The sequence below is a fragment of the Heloderma suspectum genome, chromosome 1, assembly GCF_057233095.1.
Source record: "Heloderma suspectum isolate Gila_16-S chromosome 1, 16-S_ref, whole genome shotgun sequence".
NCBI classification, from domain to species: domain Eukaryota; kingdom Metazoa; phylum Chordata; class Lepidosauria; order Squamata; family Helodermatidae; genus Heloderma; species Heloderma suspectum.
This window is the reverse complement of record NC_139458.1, coordinates 152,872,899-152,888,188: the sequence shown is the minus strand read 5'-3', so window position 1 is coordinate 152,888,188 and position 15,290 is coordinate 152,872,899. Positions and strand designations below refer to the sequence as shown.

The 15,290-nt window shown below is 42.6% G+C and overlaps 1 protein-coding gene across 3 annotated transcripts in view; it reads left to right on the top strand.

The window, feature by feature from the left end:
- Positions 1 to 13,780, top strand: part of HSPBAP1 (HSPB1 associated protein 1) — a 73,148-nt gene extending 59,368 nt beyond the window's left edge. For 2 of the 3 annotated variants that reach the window (XM_084807266.1, XM_084807280.1), the window contains 3 exons: positions 4,836 to 4,919; positions 11,303 to 11,413; positions 13,190 to 13,780. In XM_084807266.1, the coding sequence (XP_084663392.1) occupies positions 4,836 to 4,919; positions 11,303 to 11,413; positions 13,190 to 13,738 (744 nt within the window). In that variant the 3' untranslated portion in view covers positions 13,739 to 13,780. The remainder of the gene's footprint in view (positions 1 to 4,835; positions 4,920 to 11,302; positions 11,414 to 13,189) is intronic. The other variant, XM_084807273.1, reaches the window with a different exon arrangement.
- Positions 13,781 to 15,290: the final 1,510 nt, after the last annotated feature.

The window sequence follows — 15,290 nt, the reverse complement described above, 5'->3', positions numbered from 1 at the left end:
ATGAGTGCTTGCGGCCTTCAGTGAAACATGGTGGAGGGTCTGTCCTGGTTTGGGGCTGCATTTCTGCCAGTGGTGTTGGCGATCTTGTCCATATTGATGGGATCATGAATGCTGAAAGGACAGACAGGTTTTAATTCATCATGCCATTCCTTCTGGAAAGCGTCTGATTGGGAATTGTTTCATTTTTCAGCATGATAATGATCCCAAGCACACTGCTAATGTAGTGAAATCATATTTAGCGAGGAAAACAGCTGATAAAACACTGACAGTCATAGACTGGCCTCCACAGAGTCCAGTCCTGAATATTATAGAGGCAGTATGGGATCACCTGGAGGTCACACTAAATACTGACTTTTGCCTCTACATATTTCCTGTATTTTCTGTTTGTATCTTAATACAGAGACTGAAAAATAATCATGGATGGTCATTAAAACTTTGCTAAAACAACAGAGCTGGTGGTGGCCTAAGACTTTTGCATAGTACTGTGTATGCAAAGTTCCATATGATAAACAAGTTTCCATATGATAAAAATATTGATTCAAAGTGCCCAAACTATTCAGATAAATGTGAATGTGGCTTACATCTGCTCATCATCCTGTGAGGAGTTGCATCGGAGATGCATAAAGGAGTTTTGTTGTTTTGTTTTCAATAAATATGATAAGGAAGATTTAAATAATGAGCTGGAGAATAATGCATCAAAGTAGTACTAATAGATGTGCGATTGAAAACAGATTTAGAACTGAAAGTGTACATTGTTGTTTGCCTGCTAGAATATAAATACAAACGTAGGCACAATTGAATCACAATAAAGCACTTTTAAATCCCACTGATTTGCAAGGAAATCAACAGGATTCCAGTCTTATTGTCTTATTGAAATCAATGGGATTTAGAAGTGCTTGATTTGAGGAGGATTGGATTATGCCCTTTATGCTTTATTCCTCCTCGATTTGTATCAATGGAACAAACTCATAGAAAATACTACACCAGAATTATAAGCGGATTTTTCAATGAAGTTACTTTAGCCAGATCTGGCAGGAACCTAGTGTATTGCTCTTGGATGTTTCCTGAAACGCCCCTGTGGATTTTCAGGTCTTGTATAACGTCTTCCATGTGTCTTCATGGGAATAACTCCAGAAGTATTTCTACAGAAGAAAATATTGTGTTGGAATCTGCCCTTTCTTTGCTGGTAAGAAATGTCTGCTGCATTAGAAAAGCGGTTGACTGTATTTGCCGAACAAGACAAGCTAGAAATTTTGTAGGGTTGTTTTGCTAAATGTTTTCTCTGCTTTCTGAGCCAGGTGCATGGTTTAAAAAACAACAACACACCCTCTAACCTTTGGTTTTATGTGCAAGAGTTCAGAACTAATAACACTGTTTGAGGTAAGAGGATTTTGGATGAAAGGTTATCAGTGGTTGTTCACTCTCTGTAGTAAATATCGGTAGAACAAGACTATGGAGGATTTTTTAAGCTTGAGATAATTCTGCCAAGAAAAACCAAGAGGAAATCAAGCATCGTGAATACCATTCTGGAGGAACTTTGTGTATGACCTTGGGAAGATCTTTTGTAAGAATGGATTATTTCAAAGGCTAAAATAACACCACAGGGCATATGCCCCATTGGCCATCTTCCCTTCCACCTGTAATGCTGCTTTGAGTACTCTGTTAAAGCAGTCTATAAATTGATCCATCAGATCAAATCATGCCTCAGTTTTGCTTCTGCGTATTAATGCTGGCTTTGCTATTTGCCTAATGGAGATTCTGCTGCTGTTTGGAGGTTGGCAAATACTTCGCTTTCTTTGGATGATGAACATAATGCCAATAATAATGTGTTTTGCTTTTGGGAAATGATGCCGAATTTTCTAAAATATCACAGCACCAGAAGCACGTAGTCTGATGCTCAGAGATGGGGTGGAAGATCATAGAATCATAGGATAGTAGGGTTAGACGGGGCCTACAAGACCATTGAGTCCAACCTCCTGCTCAATGCAGGAATCTAAATCAGAGCATCCCTGACAGCATTTGCCTTTTTTGCAGCCACATCACATTGTTGGCTTATATTCAGTTTGTGATCTACAACAATTCCAAGATCCTTCTTGCTTGTAGTGTTGTTGAGCCACGTATCCTGTAACTGTGCATTTGGTTTTTCCTAGGTGCAGAACTTGGCATTTATCCCTATTAAATGTCATTCTGTTGTTTTCTGCCCAGTGCTCCAGCCTATCAAGATCACTTTGAATGTTGTTTCTGTCTTCCAAAGTATTAGCTTTCCCGCCCAATTTTGTGTCATCTGCAGATTTCATCAGCATTGCCTGCACCTCCTCCTCCTCCAAAAAAAAATAAAAATGTTGAAGAGCAGTGGGCCCAGGACTGAGCCCTGTGGTACCCCGCTTGTTACCTCTCCCCAGTTTGAGAAGATCCCATTGACAAGCACTCTTTGAGTCCGATTCTGTAGCCAACTGTGGATCCACCGGATGGTTGTTTCATCTAGCCCACTTTGAGCTAGTTTGCTCATCCAGATATCATGACGAAGCCATGCAGCCGCATGTGCTTGCCATGACACCCACAACCCTGGCTTGGTCACATGCTGGGCTTGGGCCACTGTTTCCACTCAGGATAAGAGTTTTGCGAGAAGTGGGGGAAGAGGAGAGTTGTGTACAAATCGCCACAGGTGCTGGATCTTAGGAGAGGAGACTGAGCTCAGCGGAGGGAGCATGGCTCTGGCAGAGCCCCTGCTTTGCATGCAGAAGGTCCCAGGTTCAATCCTCGGCCTCTCCAGTCTAAAATGGTCAGGTCGCAGGTGATGAGAAGACCCCTGCCTGTGACCTCGGGGAGCTGCTGCCAATCAGAGTAGTCAAGACTGGGCAAGAAGAGGAAGTAATCTGACCTGGGATAAGGCAGCTTCCAGTGTCCCTAACAGAGTCCGTGACAAGCCTTGCATTTTCTCAAGAAGCTAAACAACCAGAGGCAATTGATGCAAGCAAGCCGCCTCTTTGTCCAAGAAGACGGTCAAAGTCCAGATGCAATTGCCAGAGCGATACTAGGGAGTGAGAGAGGCCATTGGGGCTGGAGGGAGGGGCTAGGGAATAAATACAGGTAGGCACAAAGTCCAGGTGTGCAAGGGTCGGCCGTGGCCAGTCAATGGTAGCAAGGCAGAACAAAGTTGTACAGGTCATGAGGGCCAGTGGACAAGGTTCTGCCTGACCCCTGGAAGGATCCTGCTTTAGTGCCCCCCTCACTTTTTTTTTTTTTGCCAGAAACCTGACAGATTTCAAGCCTCTGTGTATGTGTGTGCTAGAGTAAAGCAGCCGCCAACCTGGTGCCCTCCAGATGTTTTGGACGTCAACTCGGCATGGCTGGCTGGGAGATGCTGGGAGTTGTAGTCCAGCACATCTGGAGGGCACCTGGTTGGGGAAGACTGGAGTAGAAGCTGTCATAGCTACAGAAGGAAAGCTCCTTTGCATCAGACCAAGGGACCACCCACTCGGCATCTTTTTTCCATCTGTGGCTAGCCAGCTGTTCCTGGGAAGCCCACAAGGATGGCATGATGGCAACAGCACTCCCACATTATTTCCCCCAGCGGCCAGCAACTGGTATCCATAGGTACAGTGCCTTTGACTATGGATGCTCCTTTTAGTTAACATGGTTAATAGCCATTGACAGTCCTATATGAATTTATCTAATCCCCTTTTATCTAAGCCAGGGTGATGCTGAGTTCTTAGATTAAGAGAGGGGCGGGGAAGTCTCTCTCTACATTCCCCACCCCCACCCCCATGCATAATTTTATAAACTTTTATCATGTCCCCCTTCACTTACCCTTTTTTTGTAATGGAAAAAGCTCCAAATGCTTTAGCATAGGAATTATTTTATTATTTTGATTGCCTTTTCCTACCTTTTGCAGTTCATCCATTCCCCTTCCTGGAAGAAAGGCTATCATTGGCCACTAATCTTCATGGCTGTACGTGACATCCAGGAGCAGAGGCATTTTGCCTGTGGATACCATTTGCTGGGGAACAACAGTGGGAGAGGATTATTGTCCTCATGTCCTGCTTATGGGCTTCCCATAGGTGTCTGGTTGGCCACTGTGGGAAACAGGGTACCAGACTAGATGGACCCTTGGTCTGATCCAGCAGGGCCCTTCTTATGTTCATATATTCCATTTTCTTGCCTGTTTACCCAGTTTGCAGGGTCCTTTTGGAGTGCTTCACATTCCACATGGGTTTTCACCAACCTGAACCATTTGGTATCACTGGCAAACTTGGCTACCGCCCCTTCAATCCTATCTCCAAATAATTTATGACAATTTATTTCCTGATTCCCCTCTAGGTTTGGGGTTTTTTTTTAATAGTGCTACATTAGCTGTCTTATAACTCTCCAGTGAGGAGGGTGATTTCAATGACAAGTTGCAGATTTTTCTTAGAAGATCAGCAATTATTTCACAATTAAGAACTCTCAGTGTATACCATCCAGTCCTGCTGACTTCTTAATCTGTAATTTTTCCATTAGCTCTAGAATTGTTCTTGTGTTGCCTCTATTTCATTTAATTATTTGATTTAATGACTGCTGCTTTTAATTATTGTTGAATTAATTTGTGGTTTAATTTTACATATTGTATTTCTTTTTCTTTTAGTATTCATTTGACTTAAGAGTGGCGTAGATATTTTAAGGAATATATAAATAATAATGATTCCTCAGATGTGGCAAATGCAGAAACTGCTGCTGAAAAATGTACTTTTCAATGTGATGTTTTTAAAATGTAAGGGAAATGTTAAAATTGCACAGAAAGATTTTGTAGGGGAAGATTTCTGCAACTTTTAAATTTCTGTGTCTTCCATCTCCAGGTCCTGTTTGTTCCCAGACACTGGTGGCATTATGTAGAATCAATTGACCCCATCACTGTTAGCATAAATTCGTGGATTGAACTGGTAACTCCACCCACCTCCCTCTTCTAAAATGACTGGTGTTTATCTTTTAAATGTCAGGAATACACGTCATAGAGTAGCATGCCCAAATGCCCTGAAATGGGCTGCATGACATCATGAACTGCATCAAAATTGTTTTTAATAATGATCTATCTACCTATCTTCATACCCTTCTGTTAACTAAGATTAAGTATGTGTAACTGCAGTTATCACACATTCTTTCCCTTCCTTACATTTCCTTCCCCTTCCTTTGTTGTCTCCTCTGCATTGGATTGTAGATAAAGGGTTAAATCCAACATCGTGCAAGTGGACTTGTGCAATGGGACTTCCTCTTGTTCTCCTCCCAGCTGCATCCCCCATGGATCCCCCAACCATCTGGAGCAGATTTTGGGGGCGGGGGGGTGATCATGCCAGCTACCACGATTGACATTGCGCTCGTCACTTCCACCAGCGCAACATAATTTATGTCAGTGTTAGTGTCAATTTGGATACTGCCCATAAAATACAAAAAGAATAGACAATGATAAAACAGTACATAATAAAACCAAGATAAATACAGAAGTGAATGATAAAAGCAGTGCAGCACAAAAAAGAAAATAAAAAACCAACAGCAGTATAAAAGTACTGAGATTAAAAAGCACTACAAACAGTTCCTCAAATGCCTGGGAAAATAAAAATGTCATCACCTAACACCAGAAAAGCCATAATGTAGGTACCAGGCGAGCTGCTGTGAGGAGGGCATTCGAAAGATGGGGTGCCACCACTGAAAAGGCCCTCTCTCTTGTAGCTAGAATTGGTGTAGCCAGAGTAGACCCATTGAAATCAATGGGAGTAAGTTAGTCATAATTAAGTATGTCTAAATCTGGATCCATCCTGATGTGTACAACCTTAAGACTAAGAAGCCCATGATACAGGCTGATATCAAACAAAGTACACATGCAGAAAAATATGTGGGGGCTCTACCTGATAAACTCAAGAATACATGGGCATTCCACAAAAATTGGTATTATCCCAGGACAATGGACTTCAAGGTAAACTTTCTCCTTGCCTCATTTGGCAGGGACACCTGGATGAGGCTTTAGCCAATGACCTTAGTGTTCGAGTAGGTAGATATGAGAAGAGACACTACTTCAGCTAACCTGTCCCCAGACCATTTAGGGCTTTAATGGTTAAAACCAGCACTTTGAATTGGGCCCAGAAATGGATTCACAGCCAATGCAGATAGCAAAGTACTGGCTTAATATGATGGTATCTGCCAGTTCTAGTTAACAGTTTATCTGCCCTAGTTTGGACTAACTGAGGTTACCATTTTCAAAGGCAGCCCCATGTATAGCCTTGTAAGGTGCTACATGCATCTATGGTGCTAGATAAATCATTGCTCTGATTGCGCAGGGTTCTAAGTCATGGGAGGAGCTGTGCTCAGACCTTCAGCCCCAGTGTGTGGAGTGGGACAAGCTGTTGGAGCCTCACTCCCTTTCTCCTTGCAATTCTGATCATGTGGAGAGAACAGTTGAAGGGGGCTTTATTCAAGTCTAATATGGCTAGATAGTCTCATACTCTAGCCTCAGGTTCTTGTGTGGTTAAAAATCTACATGGGTATTTTCAGCCATGTCTTAACATTTCCCACTGCAGTTTGTTGAAACCAGAACAGCACAAAAGGCTGCAAAAACACCATTCTTTGATCGGGAGAGAGGTCCTTTGAGGAGCAGCAGGGTGGAGACGATATTATCAGTGTGTCATTTTCAGATAAAATGGGTGGTTCCCCCCCCTTTGTTGGGGCAGTGTTGTATGATCTCCTAGTTATAGGTTGCAAGCAACTGAGTCCAATATGCTGAAAACCCCAAGATACAGTAGTATGCCATACAGGATGCATTGCTCATCTTTTTTTAATCATAGCATATAATCTTACAGTCAGATATATACCAGTGTTAGAGTTCTACATACTCCAGCAAGACTGGAGTGTGGTATCGACATTGCTACTAACCTCTCTCCCAAGATTAAAAACCTCGCAAACAATATGGAGAATTGGAGCTATGAAGCTGAACGTGAGCACTGTTTAACCTGAGGAATGCCTGCATATAATCTTTGTGGTGACAGCTGATTATACCCTATTATCCCTGGAGATGACAGCAACATTACTTTTTAGATGTAGGGCTATCCATCTTGGGAAAATAATGTGTGACTCGGGTGTTAAAATATAATATCAAGAACATTTCCATTATTCACTCAAGCAGTTCTCTGGCTTCTGGCAGTAACCAGCTGCTATCAGGTTGTTGTGATAGGTGCGTGTCATGCCAGCTTCAGTAGCCCTACTCATGTAATTAATTATTTTGTTCAGACCTTACAATAAGAGGAGAACGTTTTTAATTTGTTTTCGACACACTGAGACCATTGCAAAACCTTGCATCCTAAAGTAAGGTGATTAATGTTATTCAGAGATTCCATTAGGGAGAGTGAACTTTCCAGTGTTGCAACACCTTGAAATGCTTAAGTGTTCATATACCCAAGGTAAGCTGGCCTAAATGTGCACACTTTAAAATGTTAATAGATGAGCTAAACTGTTTCAATCTTATGAAGCTCCATTGTGACAATGTCAAAAGGGCTGGGGGAAGGATATTCAAAACATGCAGAAGAAATTCTACCTTGAAGTCCATTGTCCTGGGACAATAGCAATTTTTGTGGAATGCACACCTACTCTGAGTTTATCAGATATAGCCCTCAGATATTTTTCTGCATGCGTACTTCACTATCAGCCTGTATCATGCGCTTCTTAGTCTTAAGGTTGTACACATCAGGCTGGATCCAGAGTGAGACGTACTTAATGATGACTAACTTAGTCCCATTGATTTCAATGGGTCTACTTTAAGTATTACTAAATCTGGATCCAGCTCATCCATTTCAGGCAGCCCCAAGACTACATGGCCCATGATACATTGTGGCTGTGAGGAAAATAAAGCAGTTACAAGGCCTCCCTAGCTATTTATGCAGCCATGGCAGTGAAAGAATTGTAGATTCTGATAGGACTGATTGCACTTCCAAACCTCATTTCCACATTATGGGAATGTAGTGTTAAATTTTGGGTTCCATTTCAGGTGAGATTTAGTGATGACCCTCTCAATGACTACCCTGACGTGAGCCATTATGTGGTCCTCTACTGTGCTTCTTTTTCCTAAGAATAATCAGTATTTTGCTCCAGATTACTAGGGTCTCTTTAGCACGCCAGAGCTGGGGCTCCCCAACTTGTTAATAAAGAAGACTTACCAAAGGAATTGTAGCTTACCACATCATGTCTAAGAGCTTGCCTATACTGCACTAATATAAAGGGATTTGAAACTTGATTGCACTGCTTCAGCCTGAGGTGACACACATGGCTGACAACGCGGGCTATGTAGTTAGTACAGGTTGCTTTCTGTACTCGCTGTGGGTCTACGGTGGGAGAAGAGGTACCTGCTCTTTCCTGGGATTTTTCCCCAGGGATTCCACAGAGTGTGCTACAGTGCTGGAAGTCATGGTCTGGATGAGACTTGTGTTCTGTGTACCAGAAAGCCAAATTCTGCAGATTTGCTTTGAGCAGAATAAATGATGTAACAGTCATTTGAGAGCTCTGAACTGAATCAGTTGAGTTCTATTTATTTGGTATAAAGGCGGCCTGGCATCATCACAAACGCAAACAGTTTTTATTTATTTTATTTATTATGGCATTTATACCCCGCCTTTTTCCCTCTTACAAGGAACCCTAGGCGGCTTACACTGTCCTCCTCCTTTCCGTTTTATCCTCACAACAACCCTGTGAGGTAGGTCGGGCTGAGAGTCAGTGACTAGCCCAAAGTCACCCAGTGAGCTTCATGGCCGAGTGGGGACTAGAACCCGGATCTCCCAAATCCCAATCCCACACCCTAACCACTACACCACAGTTTCTACAAGGTAGTGCTTCCTTTGCTAGCGTAGCAATAAATAGCCATGGGAAAAGAAGAATGGGACAAGTAGGGGGAGGAAAAGAGGATTTTTGTAGAGCACCCTCCCCATTCTGGTGCCCCCCAGATGTTTTGGATGACCGGTCACATCACCCCCAGCCATTATAGCCAGTGGTCAGGAATGATAGGAGTTGTAGTCCAGCATCACCTGGAGGGCAGCAGGTTGGGGAAGGCTGATGGAGGGTTTCCATGGGGAGCTCATAAGACACTGTGTGCCAGGAAGTGAGGTTGCATCTTCCTATACTCTGCCCCCAGTGGAGGCTGGTGGCTCTGATATCAGTGGGGCAGTGAATCCATTCCGGGTTTCAGTCAGAACCAGTCAGAACTCTAAAGGAGCTCTCCAAGCTAACTGGTTCTGACTTGAAACCAGGAGCAGATTCACCACCTCACTGACATTGGAGCCACAGCCTCCACTGTCCACCCCCTTGTAAAAGCTCGCCTTCACAAACTCATGCAAGGCAGCCCTACTCTTTCAGTCGGTCTCCAGAACCATGGTGCCTGAGTTCCTTTTTGTCTCCAGAAGAGTCCCCAGATCCAAAGTGGTTCAGCTAGACAAGAAGGCTCTGCCTTCCTAGGCATCTCATTCTGATGAAATCCTAAATTAGTCTTTATATTTCATTGCCTAAAGGCACCCAAGAAAGACACGACAGCTTGTAATGTGTAAGAATCAATTACTGGATTCTTGTTTCATCTTTAAAAGCTGTGTGCTGGTATCCTTTGTTAAAGACAACATTTGCTTTTTTCTTCTGTTGCTGTTTAGGACTGCAATAATACATCAGTGGGCTGGTGGTGCTGTCAGATGACAGTATGCTCCTTGGAATTTAAAATAATTTAGTCTTGCATCTGTAATGGGTCCCAAGGCATTTGCTGTCTCGCAGTAATATCCTTTGTGTTTTAAGAGCTTAAATCATTTAGCGACACAGTTTGGGACATGCCTTTTTGATCTTCCTAAATGAAAGATCCTATATGTTAGATAGTATCCCTCTGGTATAAATTAAGGTTCACAAGCCTCAATTAACAAGACATCAATACAATGTATTGTCTGCCAATTAGAAAAATGTAATTGCTTGATCATGTGGCTTTTATGAGCATATAATGCAATAAAAGCCTGGCTATAATAATAAGAGAAGTTAATCCCCACCTTCATGTGTGCGCACGTACATGCCTGTTTTGGTAATTACATGAGAGTCTTTTTTCCTGAATATCTGATATTTGTATAATACAGGAAATCATTATGAACCCTGTAGAACCTCTGGATTCTTCATCGCTGTATTATAAAATATCAAATGATGCAAATGTATACAGAGTACCTGTACTACTTGTTTCTCATCTCTGTACATCCATATTCATTCTTGACCCATTGCTTCTATACTCTTAAACGGGTCCATCTTAATCCCTTTTGCAGTGCAGAGGTGGAGAATGTCTAGCCCTTCAGGTGTTGTTTGACTACAACTCCCATCATCTCTCACCTTCATCCATGCTGGGTAGGGCTGATGGGAGTTGGAAACTAACAACACCTGGACATCCACACATTCGCCACCCCTGGCTTACAGGTGGCGGTTACTAGGCAGGTGAATAGGTCTGGAATAAGAGTCCATACTGAGGCCAGTTCAAACAATCAAGCAGGCCACCGTGGCTTATTTAAACCACGGTGAGCTGTGGCACATGCAGGTGGCCTTTTTGAATATTCAAGCCACAACTGCATCTTCCCATGCCATCTGAACCCAGCAAGGGTGGGTTATTGGCATGGCTAAGATACCACCCAGAATGGGCTGTTTTAGGGTTGTGGGTGGTTTAACCACACTGACAACCCACATGTGCTGGGTTTGGACAACTCCACAAGCTGCAGTTGCAGCTTGAATATTCAAAAGTCACCCAGCATGTGCTGCAACCCATTGTGGCTTAAATCAGCTGCAGTGATTGTGCAAACTGGGTCACTGGGTACTGAGAGGTCACTAAAGGCACTGCTGTCTTCTATAACACAGATATTCCCCTATGTAATTTCTAGGCAGAAAGGGCATTTGGAGGACACACTCTCCCAGGTGAAAGCCTACAGGTGCCCCAAACACAGTCACTTGCTTTCCCTCACTCTCAGCTTTCTGATAGATGGAACCTCTCCTGCAAAGCAGTTCCTAAGATGAAAACAGCCCTAAGGCGAACTGGATTTTTTCTGAAGTCCCTCATGTTTCTGGAGGCTTGCATTCAAAGCTGAGATAGTATAGCCAACATTTTTCTTTCTTTTTTTGCTTAGTCAGTGCCACTAATAGGGGATGATTGACTCTAAACAAGTTGGGCTCAATCAAAGACACCTTCAGCACACCTTTTAAGGTTCCTTCTCTTGTTTCTGCATTGGCACCCTCTCTCCTTTCCATGTATTCCAATTATTCCGTTTTTGGCTTTCATTTCTTATAGGATGCAGATCATGAAGCTCGTGTAGAAGAGGCAATAACTCGAACATTGATATGTGCAATCAAATCCGCGGAAAACCCTGGGGCTTCTGATACCTGGCTCAACCCCACAGAGGTTAAGTTCTCCTTTTGGTTTGTCAGCCATGGTTTCTACACAGTTTTGCCCCAGTGACAGTTTTGTAAACTGTAATGCAAATCTTCACTCCCCACCCCCAACCTTTACAAGAAAATTCTTAGCATCGCTAGCATGACAGAGGATGAATCTTCATGGCTGCTTCCCATGATCTTGGGTTCACACTATAGTACTAAACCAGAAATGTGGGAAGGAACTCCCATTTCTTTCAGGGCATCCCCATGTCAGATCATGAATCCGGTAGTGCAGATCATACAGCCAATATGGATCTTTCCATTTTCCTTTGTATGTATTGTGGATGGGCAGGGGATCCTGTGTACTAAGAGCATCTCAGCATGTGTGTGTCTTGCTAGACATTGGGATTTCATTCAGTGCACATTTAATTGTTTTTAAATCCACCATGTGGATTTAAACATTTTCACATGTTTTTCACAAACATTTTCACATGTTTTTCACAAACATTTTCACATATCTCTGTAAAGGGTATAGTACTTTTATGATAAGGAAATACTTTGCCTGGGAAAGATTGGAATTCCTTGCCATTCACTTCTTACAGGCAATGCACCCAGAACTCCATGCAAACACAGGCATGCACACTGAGCTCTTGCTTAACTATCTTTCTGTTTGGCTTCATTAGAGTGGAAAGCTCTATGTGTGCATTTCCTTGGGTGTGCTGGCTTGCCACCTCAATTGCAATGAATGGGAAAGCCTTGGGGGAAAGGTCAATGCGGACTTTGGTGGCCCTGCACCTTTGCTGCATAAGGGAATTTATTTTTATACCTAAATGATAGTATGGGGAATTTTTTTAAAAAAAATATTGATGTATGGTAGCTAACCACATACTTTTTGATCTTTAAATGGTGAGAAGCCAAGAGGTACAGTGCTCAGTGGTTTTCTTAGCAGGGGGTGTTGTTGTTGTTGCTGTTAATTGGATCTAGAGGTGCTCTTCAACATGCAGAATGTATCTTCCAGTCACAGAATAACTTTATGTTAGAATGTTGCATGAGAAAAGTGAAACTAAAACGAAAAAAGTTGTTCTTCTGCTTATTCAAGAGGTGGCACAACCTTTTGTACAAGCAGAAGAATGAGGAATGCTATAGAACCTATCAATTTTAGTATATAGTATTGTTTGACAAGCCTGATAAGGAGACACAGGTCTAGTCACTGAGTATTATTCCAATCCTCTGCCCAACCAGGGTCTCCAGGTTTGCCATGCCATCCTTCATTGCATCTTAACATCTTGCTTTTTAATGCCAGGTCAGTAAAAGGCAAATCACCTACTGTATCATTCAGGATTTGTGAAGGGCTTGAAGAAGTTTTGCATAACATTTAATTACAGTGCAATCCTTAAATATCTATTCAGAGAAGGAGGTCCCATTGAGCTAAACGGGGCTTACTTCCAGGTAACCCCTATTTAGCTCAGGGACTTGCTTCTCTGAGCAAACATGTAGGGACTGCACTCCTTTTATGGCCTATTTGTTCCCTCTCAGTTCAGTTCAGCTGCTCTGTCTAGCCTACTGCCTCTTCCCATTACTGACTACCGGTCTGGGTTTTCGTTGGCTATTAAATTTTGCCATCCCTTCCTGGGAATCCGTGTATGGTTTTGAAAGCAAGAGAGAACCCAAAGGATATAAGTAATAAGGTAGCAAAATAAAGTCAAAGTAAAAAGGATAGATGACTAGGAGGAAATGTATCAACAAATACGAAGAGTCTCAGAGAAGATGTCAGTTTGAGTTCTGACTATTTTTTATTTCTCAGGTTGAAGTAACCTCTCATGAAACCAATCTTCAGTACTTAAATGGTGCTGTGTCTGCCTATTTAGAACATCAGAAGACAAGTAAAATTGATCACAGAACCCCTGGAACTCATGGTTCTGAAGGGATTCTTCGAGACCCATGTAAAAGAAGGAAAGTCCAAGTAAACACAGAACTGGAGGGCTTGCAGTCTGAGCCCTGTGAATCTAATCGAACAGATATCAAAAGGAAAAGCTTGGGGAAAGTTTCCTTTGGACAGAGTCTCTTTCAGGTTTTACCACAGGCCCAGGAAACAAACCCCACAGGAACAGCTGAACATCACTGTAAAGACCTTCTCAGTGAAAACGACAGACACTTCAGAAAATTACAGTATGCAGGGAAGACATCCATGATGTCCAGTGATTCTGGATCATTTGTTGATCAGGAAGATCCTGGCTGTTGTTCCGGTGCCCCACAAACAGTCATTTCTACAAATGATTTGCTAGACTGTGTGCTAAATCCAGAAGTCATCAGTTTAATGGCTCATCTTTTGTTGGAGAGAGCAAGTGTTTAACATCTGTGTACCTGCCTTTAAAAAAAAACACCCACTGACAAACGTGTGCTGGAGGTTCATCAGCTCCTATACCAAAGGATCATAACTGTACTGCAGCGTTTTTAGAAAGTTCAGCTGTGAACTCCCAAATAGCATAGCAGTCAAGTATGTCAGGGATTTGGAGGGCAGATAAATGCTATTTAGCAGTAATAATCCTTAGCATTTTCCCTAAGAACCAGTGGAGGTTGGTGGCTACGATTTCGGAGGGACTGTGAATCCACTCTGGGTTTCAGCCAGAGTCAGCCAGAACACTAAAGGACCTATCCAGGGTTCTGGACCTATTTTGGGGATAGGATGCAGCACCTTGGATAGCTCCTTTAGAGTTCTGGCTGGTTCTGACTGAAACCCAGAATGGATGCACAGCCCCACCAAAATCGAAGCCACCAACCTCCACTGCTAAGAACTCATAGGGCTTCACATATATTATCTCAGTAATTCTTATAACAAATGCCTAAGGTTGGTCAGTATTATTATCCCCATATGGCAGATGTGGGTGCTGAACTAGAGAGAAGGAGGAGTTTGCCTAAGGTGGCCAACCCATTGAGTTTATGCTGAGTCAAGATCTCATAGCTCATGCTGCTCTTAACCATTATGCTACACTAATACTGTAACACAGTCTGCCCTCACCTGGTGCCCTCCAGTTGTTTTGGACTACAATTCCCATCACTCCTGACCATTTACTATGAAAGTTGGGGCTGATGGGAATTGTAGTTCAAAACAGGAAGGAGATCGGATTGAGGAAGGCTGCTATAAAATATATCTATTGAAAGCATCTCCCACTTATTTACATGTCAAATAAAGTTAACGCAGGGAAAAGCAGGACACAGCTATACCATTTTTCAGAGATCAGATGCTCTTCCTCAACACATCTGATCCTTCCCCACATCCTCAGATGCCTTTGATTGCATCTGCTAAAGTGGACTCTAGTCCAAGAAAACATGTGTCATCATAAATGTGTTAATCTTTAAGGTTCTACAAGATTCTTTGTTGTTTGTGCCCTCCCCTGCCCCACCAGCAACCTGCCCAGCAGAAGGAGACCTTATATGGGCCAGCATGACTTACAGTGTAGAGCAAGTAAAGGATGCATTGTTAGCTCAGGGTTCTTGATTACTGTGTTGTTGTTTCAAATAACTTCTCCCAAACTTCCAGTTTGTTGCTAAAGTATCCAAAACATAGTTGTGCTTTCTGTTTAAACTTCAAAGACATGCACTCCAATATAGTTGTACATTGCATGAAGGTTCTGATACACACATGGTCCCTTTCCACCTACAAAGATGTAATTGCAACACAGAGGATGCTAGTGCTAACACTTAGAGGGCATTGTGCAACTCTTCTGTCGTTTCCTCCATAACTAATTTTCTATGGTAAGAAAAAGTTGGAAGTGGTGGGGAAACACGGGAGGATTACAAGGCGAAGATAATGTCATCTGGACACACATACCCCATACAATTCCTTGAATGGGGCAGAGCGATTGCACATTAAAAGCCTCATCTGGAAACACCCAGAATTGTGC